At 43.1% G+C, this 15,986-nt stretch overlaps 1 protein-coding gene across 1 annotated transcript in view; it reads left to right on the top strand.

Moving 5' to 3' along the window:
• LOC137425917 (rho GTPase-activating protein 24-like) overlaps nt 1-15,986 on the top strand; it is a 94,263-nt gene that overhangs the window by 22,297 nt on the left and 55,980 nt on the right. Inside the window, exon 4 of the mRNA XM_078775264.1 lies at nt 2,300-2,422. Coding sequence (XP_078631390.1) covers nt 2,300-2,422 — 123 coding nt within the window. The remainder of the gene's footprint in view (nt 1-2,299; nt 2,423-15,986) is intronic.

Here is a 15,986-nt window from a genome sequence, read left to right as displayed (position 1 = left end):
CCCCTAAAATTGCTTTTATGATTGCCGATTAGGCTAAAGATTTTAAACCAAAAAAATAACTTGCCTCGGAATAAGTTTTGAATGGACGGACAGACAACTGAAAACAAAACGGACCATGGGTTTCCCACCCCTATAAAATCAAAATTAATTCCCTCTGAAAAAGTACAGTGACATTGCCCGCAGACTACCCAACCGCAGACCAGGCAATGTCACTGTACCGGGACATTTCATCAATCAATGACAATATGCGGTCCGCTAGGACTACCCGAAAAAAATTGAGCAGGGTTCTTCCCACGGAAATGCATTTTTGGTCAGCTCCTTGAAGATTATAAACAAACACAAATCACTTCCCTTTAAAAGGGTTTTCAACGGACAGACAACCAAAAAAAAAACGAGCAGATAGAATTGCTTTTGAACATCGATCATCAAGCGGCGTGGGCCTACCTGGCAGAGTCTCGAGGAGTCGATCGCTTTCCAGCTCTTTCGTCTGACTTTCGCTTCCCAAATTTGTCTTCTGACTTTATCACTTGGAAATCTATACATCTTATATTTCCCAGATTGGTTTGAACAACCAAAAGCAGAACAACCAGTCATTTTGTTTGGCAATAAACAACATTCCCGTACCAAGCTGACGTTCACGCACGGTGAAGTTAGACACAAAATGGCGCCACGAAAGCACGTGACCAGAAATCTCGGGTCAGCGCATGGCGCAACTCTCTTTATACAGGGACTCTAGGCTGAACCAGCTTCAACTCCCAAGGCGATCTCCAATTATGGCGGTTACTGCCGCACGCGAAAGGGAAGAGACACGAAGGCTTATTCTCACCAAACACATGGGTTTATTCCGAAACCCAAACACAACACAACAAACAAATGCAACACTAATGATTTATAAGAAAATAATATGCGGACGAAAATAAATGCTGAGGTAAAATTCTATATGAGGTACCTCAACAAAGACACAAACCATGCACATGGAGAAAGGTAATAAAATTAAAATATCCCCTTTTTCACTTATCTCACCTCAATCGGTCCTTTTGGGAGGTTGGCGGCCGTCAAAGCTAAAAGCCACACAGGCGGTAACCCAGCTAAGATGGCCGGGACGCCGCGCGCCGAAGAAGCCATGGGCGTGAGGCAAGTCATGCAGACGGCACCCTTTCCTCTTGGTTCCTCCAAGCTCCAAACATCTTGGTGTGGGAAATATAAGAAATCCTCCTTTTCGATAAAGGGAAGCACGTCCTGCCGCAGCACAGCTGAGCCAATGAGCCTCCTCTGTCCTTCAATACTCTCCTCAGCCAACAACAAAGGAAAAAAATGTCCTCCTTCTGCTCCCACTCGCGCTCCCTCCCTTCGGCCAATTGCGAAGCTTCTCTCTCAGCTCGCCTCGCCTATGTCATCCAGCCGCGTCACTCGGGAGGCGTGGCCTGCCGGCCCTGTTTCCCCGCCCACCGTACCATGCTCGCTCCGCCTCTCCTGGGTGGATCTTTGCTGTGTCGTGTCCATGGGGCGGGTTTAGCTTGGCCGGCAGGTAATGAAACTTGATTAATGGCCGGTTGTGTCATACTTCACCGGCTGAACCGACAAAAACGTTAGGAACGATGACAGAGGGTTTGATGCACAGGGGAAATTAGCCTTAAACCCCATTACTAATTAACACGTCATCATCCTTCGTATGATGAACATTTAAACACAACCTTAAGCTACATTTTCCCTACTTAGTACATCAAAATGCTCCTACACATCACACGGTCCATACCATTTCTATACAATTCTGCCTTTCCTCCTGTATTCTCTTACCTACCCCCATAAACATAACAATAAGTAACATGCAATGTAATGGTAATATTTACATGGGTAACAGAAACAATAAGGCACAATGAACAAATCAACCCAGTTAAGGTGGTTGAAGCTGGGGTTATCGTATTATAAGTTCGTTACAAGTTGTTGACATTATTAGTTGTCAAGGTAAGTTATTCAAAATGAACACAAAAAGTTCTGAAAACCTCCATGAAAAAGTAAAATCGTTCATACTAGATATTGTTGAAATAGATATGAACAAGAGCAGACAAAATTAAAAGGTATGTATTTTGCAAAGATTTGACATTTGTTGAGCAACTGCTTGGCTACTTTTACTTTAAAATGTTTGCAGAAAATTCCTGAACACCATTCATCCTTCACTCTTTACGACTTCAAAGGGCACTGTGGAGTGGATAATGTTGTTAGCCTGGTTGTGCTGTGGTTTCTGTGGGTGCATGCTATTGCCACGCATGACACATTCTGTTATGGTTCTTCCAAGCAGGACTGGAGCGAGCAAGAACAACGACCAACCACGAGACAGTCCTGCTTATGGCAGGGACAAGAGCTGAGATGGAGAGCTGGGTTCGAGCTCTACGCCGTGCCATTGGCGTGCCCTTTCGTGGAGGTAGGTTTTGCCACTAAGTACTCACCTTTTTTGCCTCCGCAGCCAAAGGCACTAGAGGCATTATGTTTTCTGGTTGATTTAGTACACATTTATCGAGGCTCATGGAGGAGCGAGAACACAGAATGGATCAGGATGTAACAAAACAAAAGGAACAGTAGAAAGAGAGAGCAGTAACATACCAAAAGCAGGGTTGAAGGACAAACTAGAGGGAGACTTGGAAAAATAAGGGATGTCTTGAAAAATGAGGGATAGCGAAGTACACAGGGGTTGCACAAAAATGGATACAGCCTCAAACTCTCACGAAGGAAAAAGTGGAAACTTGGAAATAGGTGGGCTTGGACATGATTAACAGAGGAAGAAAAGATCATGGTTTTGGAAGTTGGATGATCTGAGATGGTGGTTGAACAGTTATCTTGAAGCCCTAGAGGGAAGACCGAGATTGAAGAGACTGCAGAAGTTGGTTCCACAGGCAGGAAAAAAGAGGAAAGAATGAGTGGAGGTGAGCAGTGATTCAGGATTCTGGATTTTGGGAGTTCCACAAGAAAAGGGTTACTGGCAGAGACCACATGTGCCCTGCAGAAACCTGGAGGGGAGACAGAGCATGGATAAGGCAGAGGGTGCAAGACCAGAAAGCAGGTGATAGAAGATAGTGAGACCACCGACATGTCTGTGATGTGAATGTATTAGGCCCAGAGAATAAGGGTCATCGTGGGTGATTCCAATGATCGTGAAGGCTTTGTTTCCACGGCATTAAGCTGGACAAGGTTTGAGGCAGGGGTGAGAGCAGTACTCCATCAAGTTGTGGATGATAGCCTAGTCGTTGGATGAAAGTTCAGGTGTGCCAAGGAGAGGTTTTGCACGATGGAGAATGCCCAGTCCGCAACTAACTTTGGTGGCCAACTCCGAAGTGTGGTTTGTCCAAGAAAGATCATGGCTAATAGTGAGGCCAAAAAACTTGAGGGACTGAACTTTAAGAGAATTAAGAAAGTAGATGTGAGGATTTGCCAGACATGCCATTTCAGAGAGACAGAGAGTGTGACTTTTGTCAGGATTGGAAGATATTCCAAGTGGTTTACCAGCTCATGATTCAAGGTCTGAAGAGAAGAAAGAGACCTGCCTATATGAAGGATTGGGAATGCCACGGCAGAGGGGTGGAGCCATCAGCAAAGATATTAAAGGACTTTCCAGAACATCAGAGAGATTGCTGATGAAGATTAGGAATAGGACTAGGCCCAAAGCTGTCTTGGGGCACTCCAGCTTTGATAGGGAAAAGAGATTAGAGGATTCCGGTGTTTCTGATATAGAAATAAGGATTGTCAACCATTTTATAATGTTATTAAAAGCTTTTAAAGCAAGAAGCAATTCATTCAATTAGTATTCAATTTGGAGATGCTGAGAAAAAGGATAAAGAATGATCGAAGGAAGGAAATACAGGCAGAATGATTTGGGGATTTTTTTGGAGTGAAAAGATAATATTTTTTATGTCTGGCAGAGGAATAAGATGAAGTTGAGGAGGTTGAAATGGCAAAACTCGGGAGAGAGTGGAACAAGGCATGTGGTGTTAGAACAGAGACAGAATTTGCATACCGACTTGCTGAGGCCTCTGCGAGTAGGCCAGACACTCGGTGAGTAGGCCAGGGATACAAATTTTACAATACGCCACAACAAGGTGTATTGTCGAATTAAACATGGAAAATTGGATGAGATATAAGTATCAACACAGGGATGAAATGATAACAGAAAGACATGACGGATCTGGTCTGGAAACTTAGGTTTGATGGATGGGAAGGAGGAACTGCACAGCCCAAACCCCAAAGTCCGATGCTCACAGACTTGAACACATTCATCACTTCTTGATGGGTATAAAATGTTGAATAAAGTGGAGTGTTGCTTTTTGTGCCTCTCCTAACGAAGTCGCCGGAGGCATTATGTTTTCGGGTTGTCCGTCCGTGCGTCCGTCCGTCCGTACAGGCTAAACTTCGTTTTTCTCAGCAACGATATCTCCGGTTGATTTGAAACTTTCAGGGTAGGCGTGACACCCATGCAGAATGTTTTTATGATAATTGTGACGTCATAGGTCACGTGGTATGGCAGCCATCTTGGATTAAAAGCAAATAATAATAAAAAAATTTATTGGAAACTGCTGAATGGAAAATTTTGAAACTTGGCACATTGTCAAGTACTCCCAATGGGGAACAAAAGCATGATAATGATGACATTATAGGTGAAGTGGTATACCAGCCAAAAATATTTTCATCGAATTCCTTATCCCAAAAATCTGAAATTGCATGCACATGATATATGACCGATTTGTATTGAAATATTAAATTTATGACATCAGAGGTCACATGGTTTGGCAGCCATACTGGATTGAAGGGAAATATTAAATAATTATATCTCTGAAACCGCTCACCATATCGATGCGAAATTTTACAAATATCATCTAACATCACTGTTGCATATAGTTTGAAAATGATGGTCGTAGGTCACGCGGTTTGGCAGCCATCTTGGATAGAAAAACGAACCTTATCCGATCAACACAAACGTGATCCCCTAACCATACAAATGCAGAGTGTACATTTTTTATGGTCATATGCCATGTGGTATGGCAGCCATATTAGCTTGAAAGCCAATATTTAAAAAAAATCCCTTCTCTGAAACTGCTTCACCGATCAATGTGAAACCTGTCATGTTGGGTAAAAATGTGATACTTGAGAACAGCTGAAGGGATTTAAATCAAACTTGTTTATTTTTAGGACAATGAACGATGGCATTAACCATTGTGGGACTATGCAGAGGCATTGGCGACATTTGGTGACACAGTCGCATTGTTTTAGTTTAAAAAGTATTAATGCCAGAAAGATAGCAGGATAATTATTTAAATGTGATTCATGACCATCAAAATATTAAAGTTAAATACATTTTTCAAAGTATTTCTATCAAAATATTTTCCAGTACAAGTATTTGTAGTTACGTACTTAAAATGTTAAGGAGCAGAGAAAAGTAGAAAGGAAACAGAAACCTGCAAATATATGTGGGAACACATAGGTGGGTTAATGAAGATAGAAAATATCATGGGTCAGATTGGATGATGATCTGAGGTGGTTGTGCACTGCCAACCTGAAGCCTTTTTCGGGAAGAGTGGGTTTGAACATCTTTTTAAAAATTAACTTGCACATTCACATTTCAGCAATAGTTATGCAATCCTCCCAAATTTCCTTTTCTCAATATCCTACAACCACCATGGATATCCTCTTTGATTGAGGCATTGCTGTTTGAAATGCTGATAGTCATCTTGACTGAGAGTCATGATTCTGGGGAAGGGGGGAGGGAGGAGGAGGGCGGAAATTGGTGATAAGTTTGTGATCATACCTTTATCTGACACTCCATGTGTTTATTTTGCTTTTGCCATTCTTTACACTTCTAATGTTTATGGAATATGCCAGACGTTAAATAATGTATTGATCAATAAATGTTAATTCATTTGTCATCGTCTCGATTTATTTCATAGAATTCCCAGCCTCCTTCTGCTATTGGAAACAAATAATGTTTGTTTATCCCTAATATAATTAGAAAATGTAGAAAATGCCTGGCAATGTGGTATTAAATGAGAGAGACAGAAGGTTTCAGTGTAGACTTTGTATGGGATGAGTAGAGTGTCAACATTTCCATCATATTTTAATCTATATAAATAAAGGAATGATGTCTGTCCCTTTGTTTGTCTGTGTCTTTGTAGTTTTCTATCTTCTCTTTTGGGCAGGTGGAATAGCCTGGTTGTATGCGCACTCGCCTCTAAATTATCTAGCCTGAGCTCAAATCCGCTAGTATTAAATAAATTTACGTCTCCTCAAGAAAAACAACACAGACTAAATTCTGTATAATAAGTGCATCATTGAAAGTGAGTTTTCTCATTTTTAAGAACTCAGTCCAAATATGAAATCCTCTTCTTGTTTGCTATACAAAATAAATATTTTTGATGAATCGTACCACTTAAACAGTATGAATTCAAATATTTAAACAGTTATATATGTTGTGAATCTCAATATTTATGGGTTTACGCCAATATTGGAATCCTGAATTTAATATTTATGCTTTAAAGTTTTTGGAGCCTTCCAAATGTTATGTAGCAAAGGTCAGTAATAACATCCCTGAGAGCTGTTACGCATGTGCTTGCATAAATTAAGAATCCCCTTGTGTCTATTAGGAACTACTGTTTTCACTCGTAATGCATAAATCAGAGAATAATTGAATTCAGATGTGTAACATTGTTACTACCAATGATTATTGAAATTTCAATGAAATCTTTCTAATACTGAAGGAAAACAATTATAGTGTAGGAGCTGTGCTCCAACGTAAATCGGAAGAATGGACGCGACAAAAAGCTGGAATTCGTCCGAGTTTCTTTATTGTGTCAAATCAACTCGGGTACTCTGAAAAGCCCGTTTATCGGGCAGCAATATATATGTTGGAACCCATCTGTGGATCGGTCCCATCGGCTGATGGGACCGATCCACAGATGGGTTCCAACATATATACACATTTGCCCGGGAAAGGCGAGAGGGGGCGTGCCCGGGCGTCCTGGACGAGGCCTGGCAAGTCGAGAGCGGGCATGCCCGGGCGTCCCGGACGAGCCCGGCATGGTGATCGCTCCGCGTCCTCGGTAGGTGCAAGGCGATTGTGTATACCCAGCGGTAGCCGCTACAATAGTAACAATTTTCTTTCTGCAGGAGGATGGTGTAAGTGTCAGTGTTAATCAAATAGCAAGCAAATGAAAGGTCTCGAGCTCTAGATCTTTATTTGTGAAAACATAGATATTACTATTTATGTATTCAGTTCTCATGTGGCTTTCATTGTGGGCTCTGCAGAAATGTTAAAATGTCGTTCATTAATGTATAAAACAGGAACTAAGCTAGAACGGCACTCAGTAGAATGCATACCTCCGCCAGGCTCAACAGTTTATGTTTGGACCTGAACCAAAATTGGCCGGTTCTGGATTTGTAACTGCACCAAAATTTAATCGCTTATCTATATTATAATAGGCTACGGTGATTCTGTCTGTCTGTCTGTCTGTCTGTCTGTCCGGGGGTGTGGCTTGCTCCATTTACAGAGTAGCTCCACCCATTCTTGGAGAGGCTTCATGTAAACAAATGTCCACCATTTTATTACCTCGAATAGCTTTGAGGCCTGTTTAGTTAGGCCCGTGCTGTCTTTCTCTCTCACACAGGTTTATTTCAACTCTAATTCGATATATCATTTCGTTTTTAACAGTCGCTAACATAGTTTTAGACTCGGTTGAAAAAAAACGTGAAGAGAATCTCATGAAAGTTTCCGTTTATAGAACGAAATGAAATCTCAAAGGCCTGTAAAATAAAGCCCATTCATTGAGTCACCCTCACGATTTTATCTCGAATTCACCATCTGATTTAATTTTTATCGATGGTTTTAGACTCGGTGTCAGAAATAATTGAGAACATTCATGCACACACGGGAAAATGCAGAGATATATTTTTTTAAATCGCGCTACGATGATACACAAAAATACACCGCCTAAAATAACAGTCGCGGAAAATGTCGACATATATTAAAAATTTGCTTTTTCTTTTCCGTTAAGATATATTACTTTTACTTTTGATGACAGTCGTCACAAAACGACATATATTTCTTCGTTCTTATTTCATTCAACATTATTATCCGGAAGTAAAAACTAAAATATATTTCAGGAAATTACTGAGAGATATTTCTTCGTTTTTTTTAAATTAGTTATGTGCGCATACACTTTAAATAGGTTTATTTGAAATCTTTAATTTTCACAATGTAATTTACTTGCCATTTGATGATTACGAGACACTTCCTCTTGAGGATCGTGACAATTCATGCATTGCGTGGAAGCTTCCATTTCCAAAATGAATGAGACGGGAGAGGAGCAAGGAGTTGGAGAGTGAGGAGCGAAGGGTTGGAGAGTGAGGGCGAGGGGTTGGAGAGTGAGGAGCGAGGGGTTGGAGAGTGAGGGGCGAGGGGTTGGAGAGTGAGGGGTGAGGGGTTGGAGAGTGAGGGGCGAGGGGTTGGAGAGTGAGGAGCGAGGGGTTGGAGAGTGAGGAGCGAGGGGTTGGAGAGCGAGGAGCGAGGGGTTGGAGAGCGAGGAGCTAGGGGTTGGAGAGCGAGGAGCTAGGGGTTGGAGAGTGAGGAGCTAGGGGTTGGAGAGCGAGGAGAGAGGAGTTGGAGAGCGAGGAGCGAGGGGTTGGAGAGCGAGGGGTGGAGAGCGAGGAGCTAGGCGTTGGAGAGCGAGGGGTTGGAGAGTGAGGAGCTAGGTGTTGGAGAGTGAGGAGCGAGTGGTTGGAGAGTGAGGAGCGAGGGGTTGGAGAGTGAAGAGCAAGAAGTTGGAGAGTGAGGGCCGATTGCAGCAGAGAGTGAGGAGTGATTGGAGAGGAGTGTGAGGGATTGGAGAGGAGTGTGAGGCATTGGAGAGGAGTGTGAGGCATTGGAGAGGAGTGTGAGGGATTGTAGAGGAGTGTGAGGGATTGGAGAGGAGTGTGAGGGATTGGAGAGGAGTGTGAGGGATTGGAGAGGAGTGTGAGGAAGTATTGGAGAGGAGTTTGAGGAGGTATTGGAGGGGAGTGTGAGGAGGAGTGGGATTGGAGAGGCATGAGGGTGGAGAGAGGAGAATGTCAGGTGGAGAGGATTGAGGGGTCACATATTATGTGAAATAAATAAATTGTGTTCATTACACTATTTCTGGATCTGATGAATTGCCAGTAACCATTTTGTAAAATTTAATGTGCAGCATCGAAATCAAGATGTCCAAATGTCACACACGTCCATGCCCGTGGGATTCCCACGGGTGACCCCACTGGACTGCAGCAAGAAAAAGAACGAGACGGGAGAACGAGACCCTCGACGAACGTGATCACAGACTCGCACAGGATGCTGCTGCAACAGCGATGAGGGTTGGAGAGGAGCGAGGAGTTGGAGAGGAGTTAGGGGTTGGAGAGTGAGGAGCTAGGGGTTGGGGAGTGAGGAGCTAGGGGTTGGAGAGTGAGGGGCTAGGGGTTGGAGAGGAGCGAGAAATTGTAGAGGAGTGAGGGGTTGGAGAGTGAGGGGTTGGAGAGTGAGGAGCGAGGAGTTGAGGAGCGAGGGGTTGGAGAGTGAGGAGCTAGGGGTTGTAGAGTAAGGAGCTTAGGGGTTCGAGAGTGAGGAGCCAGGGGTTGGAGAGTGAGGAGCGAGGAGTTGGAGAGTGAGGAGCGAGGAGTTGGAGAGTGAGGAGCGAGGAGTTGGAGAGTGAGGAGCGAGGGGTTGGAGAGTGAGGAGCGAGGGGTTGAAGAGCGAGGGGTTGGAGAGCGAAGAGCGAGGGGTTGGAGAGCGAGGAGCGAGGGGTTGGAGAGCGAGAAGGGAGGGGTTGGAGAGCGAGAAGGGAGGGGTTGGAGAGTGAGGAGCGAGGAGTTGGAGAGTGAGGAGCGAGGGGTTGGAGAGTGAGGAGCGAGGGGTTGAAGAGCGAGGGGTTGGAGAGCGAAGAGCGAGGGGTTGGAGAGCGAGGAGCGAGGGGTTGGAGAGCGAGAAGGGAGGGGTTGGAGAGCGAGAAGGGAGGGGTTGGAGAGTGAGGAGGGAGGGGTTGGAGAGCGAGGAGCAAGGGGTTGAGGAGTGAGGGGTTGGAGAGAGAGAAGGGAGGGGCTGGAGAGTGAGGAGCAAGGAGTTGGAGAGTGAGGACCGATTGGAGCGGAGAGTGAGGAGCGATTGGAGAGGAGAGTGAGGAGCGATTGGAGAGGAGAGTGAGGAGCGATTGGAGGGGAGTGTGAGGAATTGGAGAGGAGTGTGAGGGATTGGAGAGGAGTGTGAGGGATTGAAGAGGAGTGTGAGGGATTGTAGAGGAGTGTGAGGGATTGTAGAGGAGTGTGAGGGATTGGAGAGGAGTGTGAGGGTTTGGAGAGGGGTGTGAGGAAGTATTGGAGAGGAGTGTGAGGAGGTATTGGAGGGGAGTGTGAGGATGTATTGGAGAGAGTGTGAGGAGGAGTGTGATTGGAGAGGCATGAGGGTGGAGAGAGGAGAGTGTCAGGTGGAGAGGAGTGAGGGGTCACATATTATGTGAAATAAATAAATTGTGTTCATTACACCATTTCTGGATCTGATGAATTGCCAGTAACCATTTTGTAAAATTTAATGTGCAGCATCTAAATCAAGATGTCCAAATGTCACACACGTCCATGCCCATGGGAATTCCCACGGGTGACCCCACTAGTTCTTGTATATTACCCTTCATAAAGCCATGTCATTTTCGTAATAGTGTTGTGTTGTGTTGTCACTGAACTACTTTCTCAAACTTTTGTGAAATCGTACCAAACTTCTGGTATGCACATATCTCTCCCGTCGGTATGTCCTAAGGGTATTTCTTTTTTTTAATCTTCGAATTTTTTTTTTTTGGGGGGGAATTTTTTTTTTCCAACTTAAGTTTTCAACTTCAATTGTTTATAAAATGTGATATCACGTATATTACAAATACATTTGTGCAAAATAATTGTTTGAATTATGATTGGTTTAAACCATGACAAAACGGCAACTCGGGTACGGTCATTTATCTATATATCGACACACCTGGGCAGTGTCTGTGTTGTCACTTAACGACTCCCTCAAACTTTTGTTTCCGTGGTTGTGAAGTGTTTTTAATAACGTTGTGGTGGTTTTGAATCACGTGGTGGTGAGGTGTTTTTAAATGACGTGGTGGTGAGGTGTTTTTAAATCACATGGTGGTGAGGTGTTTTTAAATCAAATGGTGGTGAGGTGTTTTGAATTACGTGGTGGTGAGGTATTTATAATTATGTGGTGGTGAGGTGTTTTTAATTATGTGGTGGTGAGGTGTTTTTAAATCACATGGTAGTATTTAAATCACATGGTAGTGAGGTGTTTTGAATTACGTGGTGGTGAGGTATTTATAATTACGTGGTGGTGAGGTATTTATAATTACATGGTGGTGAGGTGTTTTTAATTATGTGGTGATGAGGTGTTTTGAATTACGTGGTGGTGAGGTGTTTTTAAATGACGTGGTAGTGAGGTGTTTTTAATTTCGTGGCTGTGAGGTGTTTTTATTACGTGTTTTATGGCTGTGAGGTGTTTTTAATTTCGTGGTGGTGAGGTGTTTTTATTACGTGTTTTATGGCTGTGAGGTGTTTTTATTTTGTGTTTTATGGCTGTGAGGTGTTTTTATTACGTGTTTTATGACTGTGAGGTGTTTTTATTACGTGTTTTATGGCTGTGAGGTGTTTTCAATTTCGTGGTGGTGAGGTGTTTTTATTACGTGTTTTATGGCTGTGAGGTGTTTTAAATTACTTGGTGGTGAGGTGTTTTGAATTACTTGGTGGTGAGGTGTTTTGAATTACGTGGTGGTGAGGTGTAATCGTCCCAAACTTCCAGTCCGCACCTACCCCTCCCCTATGTATGTGCTGAGGGGTTCTTTCTTGAAAAAAAAACATTCAACCTAAATCTTCAACCTAAATTGCCTATAAAAATGTGATATCACAAACACAACAAATACATTTGTGCAAAATAATTGTTTGTATTATGATTGGTGTAAATCATGACAACACAGCAACTCAGGTACAGTCATTATCCTCAGCTAAAATAAGCCCGCTGCGCTCGCCTCACCAAGCTAGTATACAGTCACGTGAAAAAGTAAGTACACACCATGTAAAGTTTTGACTTTTTCAACATATTTCAACATACAGCTAATTGATCTTCATTTCAACAATATTGATAGATAAAGGTGATATAATATAACAAATATCATGAAACATTTACATTTTGTAGTCCATTGTGTAATTTAAATATACATAAATGCAAATTTCGCATGTGGAAAAAGTAAGTACACCGTTGGCTCTAATAGGTGGTATTGCCCCCTTTGGCAGAAACAACCTCAAGTAGGCGTTTCTTATAACTGTCTACCAGTCTCTGACATCGACTGGGAGAAATTTTTGCCCACTCCTCCATGCAGAATTCTTTCAGCTGTGCGACGTTTGAGGGGTTTCTTGCATGCACAGCTCGTTTCAAATCCCCCCACAACATCTCTTTGGGTTAGATCCGGGCTTTGACTTGGCTATTCCAGAACCCTCCATTTCTTTCTTTTCAGCTATTCCTTGGTGGATTTACTGGTATGTTTAGGGTTATTGTCATGTTGCAAGGTCCACCTTCGGTTGAGCTTCAACTCTCCGACAGATGGCCTCACATTATCCTCAAGCAGCCTCTGGTACAATGAATAATTCATAGTGGATTCTATGATGGTGAGCTGCCCAGGCCCTGATGCAGCAAAGCTGCCCCAATCCATAATATTTCCACCACCATGCTTTACAGTTGGTATCAGGTTCTTGTGGTCAAATGCTGTCTTTGGTTTTCGCCAAACATGTCTTCTGGTACTGTGGCCAAATATCTCCACCTTTGACTCATCTGTCCAGAGCACATTGTTCCAGAAGTGCTGGTCTTTGCCTAGGTGTTCATTGGCAAACTTTAGTCTTGCTCTGATGTTCTTTCTGGACAGCAAAGGTTTCCTCCTGGCACACCTCCCATGTAGATCAAATTTGTGCAGCCTCTTTCTAATGGTAGACTCGTGCACTTTGACATCAACAGTGGCAAGAGCTACCTGTAGGTCCCGTGATGACATTCTGGGGTTCTGAGAGACTTCTTTCAGTATCCTGCGGTCTGCTCTCGGGCTGAACTTGCTGGGGTGGTCTGGCCTGAACAAGTTGGCAGTTGTTTGGAATATTCTCCACTTGTAGATAATCTTCCGGACAGTCGAATGATTGATTTCAAATTGTTTGGATATCTTTTTAAATCCCTTCCCAGACTCGTAGGCATCTATAACCTTCTTTCTGAAGGCCTCAGAGAGCTCTTTTGATCTAGGCATGGTGACGCCGCACACTTCAACAACAAAGAGCAAACCAAACGAAATGTCTGAGGTTTAAATTAGACAGGTTCCTCCAAAATCCTCTCTAACGATGTTCTAATCATTTGCACCTGAGCTGGTGCACCTGATTCTAATTTTAGGTATTTGAAGTAGTGATAAATGTGGGGGTGTACTTACTTTTTCCACATGCGAAATTTGCATTGATGTTGATTTAAATTATACAATGGACTACAAAATGTAAATGTTTCATGATATTGGTTGTATTATATCACCTTTATCTATCAATATTGTTGAAATGAAGATCAAATAGCTGTATGTTGAAATATGTTGAAAAAGTCAAAACTTTACATGGGGTGTACTTACTTTTTCACGTGACTGTTTTATATATATATATACGAGGGCCAGTCAATAAGTAACCTTAAAATGGCTATATTAATTCGAGAATATAATGTATGCAGTTGTAGACGACATATGTTATATCTATGGGTAAGAGTCATGTTCTGCCTGTTTTAGATCTGGCAACATTGAGCGTATGACGTCAGTGGAGCAGTTCCAAGATGGCGGCTCCCTTGGAAGCATGCACCAGGGAGGAGCAACTTTCTGTCATCCGTTTCTTGGGAAGTGAGAGTGTGAATCCCAGTGAAATCCATCGCAGAATGAAGATGCAATATGGTGATGCATGTTTATCGCTGCAGCAGGAGTACGACTGGGATAGTTAGTTTAAAAGTGGAGTGTCCAGTGTGTCAGACGCAGCTCGCTCGGGCTGGCCTCACACAGCCGACACACCCGAAATGGTTGCAGGAGTTGAGCGCATGTTAAGGGAAAACCGTCTCATTACGCTGGATGAAGTGGTCTCCGAATTTAACATTAGCCATGGTTCAGCACACCATATCATTGACAATTTGCTGGGGTTCCGCAAAGTGTCTGCAAGGTGGGTGACTAGACAACTCACACCCGTACTGAAAGAATGGTGAGTGGACGCATGTGAAGAACTTCTGTGACGTTAAGAAAAAGAAGGCGATGCTTTCTTACAGCACGTAGTGACTGGGGATGAAAGCTGGGTCCACTACTTTCAGCGAGAAACGAAGAGGGCAAGCAAAGAGTGGCGCCATTCAACTTCACCGAAGCCCAAAAAATTCTGCACACAGCCGTCTGCTGGAGAAGTGATGCTGACGCTCTTCTGGGAGAGCCGAGGCCCACTTGTGGAGCATTACATGCCCAGAGGGTCCACAGTCACCAGTGCATCATACTGCGACCTACTTAAAAATAATCTGAAACCAGCAATCAGATCAAGACGTCATGGACTACTCACTTCCGGTGTTTTGCTGCAGCATGACAATGCTCAGCCCCATATTGCCCGCACTACAGCTGCAACAATCGAGGACCTGCATTTTGAGTGTCTTCCTCATCCACCCTAATCTCCAGACCTCAACCCTTCGGATTACCACATCTTTGGGCCACTTAAAGAGGCGCTTGGTGGAACCACTTTCCGATCCAATGAAGAGGTCCAAGAGGTGGTGCACGATTGGCTACGCAAGCAGCCAAAATATTTTTTTCCCAGAGGAATCCAGGCCTTAGTAGTAAAGCGCTGTAAAAATGCATTGAACGCAATGGAGATTATATTGAAAAATTACACAGTTGTTACCATCGGCGGAGTTTGGGTCGTGGTGTGGGGGGGTAGGGGGGGCAATGCCCCCACATTAATTATTTTCACTAGTTTACAATTAAGATAAAAGCATCCCTTATTTAAATGTGAGTAACAATAATGAACATAAACTGTATTTGTGATTTCACGTACACTGTAACCACACTAACAAATGGTAATTTTTGAAGTCAGACCTCGCTACCCATTATTAATATTAACCCCTTGCCCCCCCCCCCAAATGGAGAAGTCAAACTACGCCTATGGTTGTTACACATGTACATGCAATAAACAAGTTGTGAAAAATATCTTAAGGTTAATTATTGACTGCCATTGTAGCATTGTAATTATTGCAATTATTGACATTGTAATTATTGTCATTATTGTCATTATTGACATTATTGACATTAATTATTGACATTAATTATTGACAATAATTAATTATTAATTATTGACAATTATTGATATTGTAATTATTGACACCCTAACCCTATATATATATATATATATATATATATATATATATATATATATATACATTGGGGTGCAAAAGTACAGGCCCAGTAAGAAGCTTATTAATCGAGACGTGATACCAAAATATATCACTGTCATATGAAACCAAAAGCACTTTCGAGGGATTTATATGAACTCTTAGGAAATTAAAACACTCATTATAATAGGAAAAGTCAAATCTGTCCCTGCATACAATGAATAAATCAGTGTGAAACCCTTTTGCCTTCTTGGCAACTCTTCACTTCCCCTCAGATCGCTCCAGAATCTCCCCAGAACAGTGTGATCTCTAACGCGCCGAACCCGCACGATGCAGGCTCCTCCCCTCGCTCTCCGGACACTCTCAGTCCTCCAAGGTGTTGGGCTCCACCCCCTTCAGGAGATGATCATAGTTCCACCTCCCCTCCCTTGCCTGGCAGAGCCCCATTGCTATCTGCCTCACCCTCTGCTCTTCTCTTACCACCCAGCTCATCCAGTGGATATTTACAAGGAGGCCTGTACACGTTTCATTAACTTAATCCCTCGCTATT

This window comes from Myxine glutinosa, chromosome 4 (genome assembly GCF_964187855.1).
Source record: "Myxine glutinosa chromosome 4, kmMyxGlut1.1, whole genome shotgun sequence".
Taxonomy (NCBI): domain Eukaryota; kingdom Metazoa; phylum Chordata; class Myxini; order Myxiniformes; family Myxinidae; genus Myxine; species Myxine glutinosa.
Note: the sequence above shows the minus strand (reverse complement) of the source record. Positions and strands in the feature narration are given on the sequence as shown.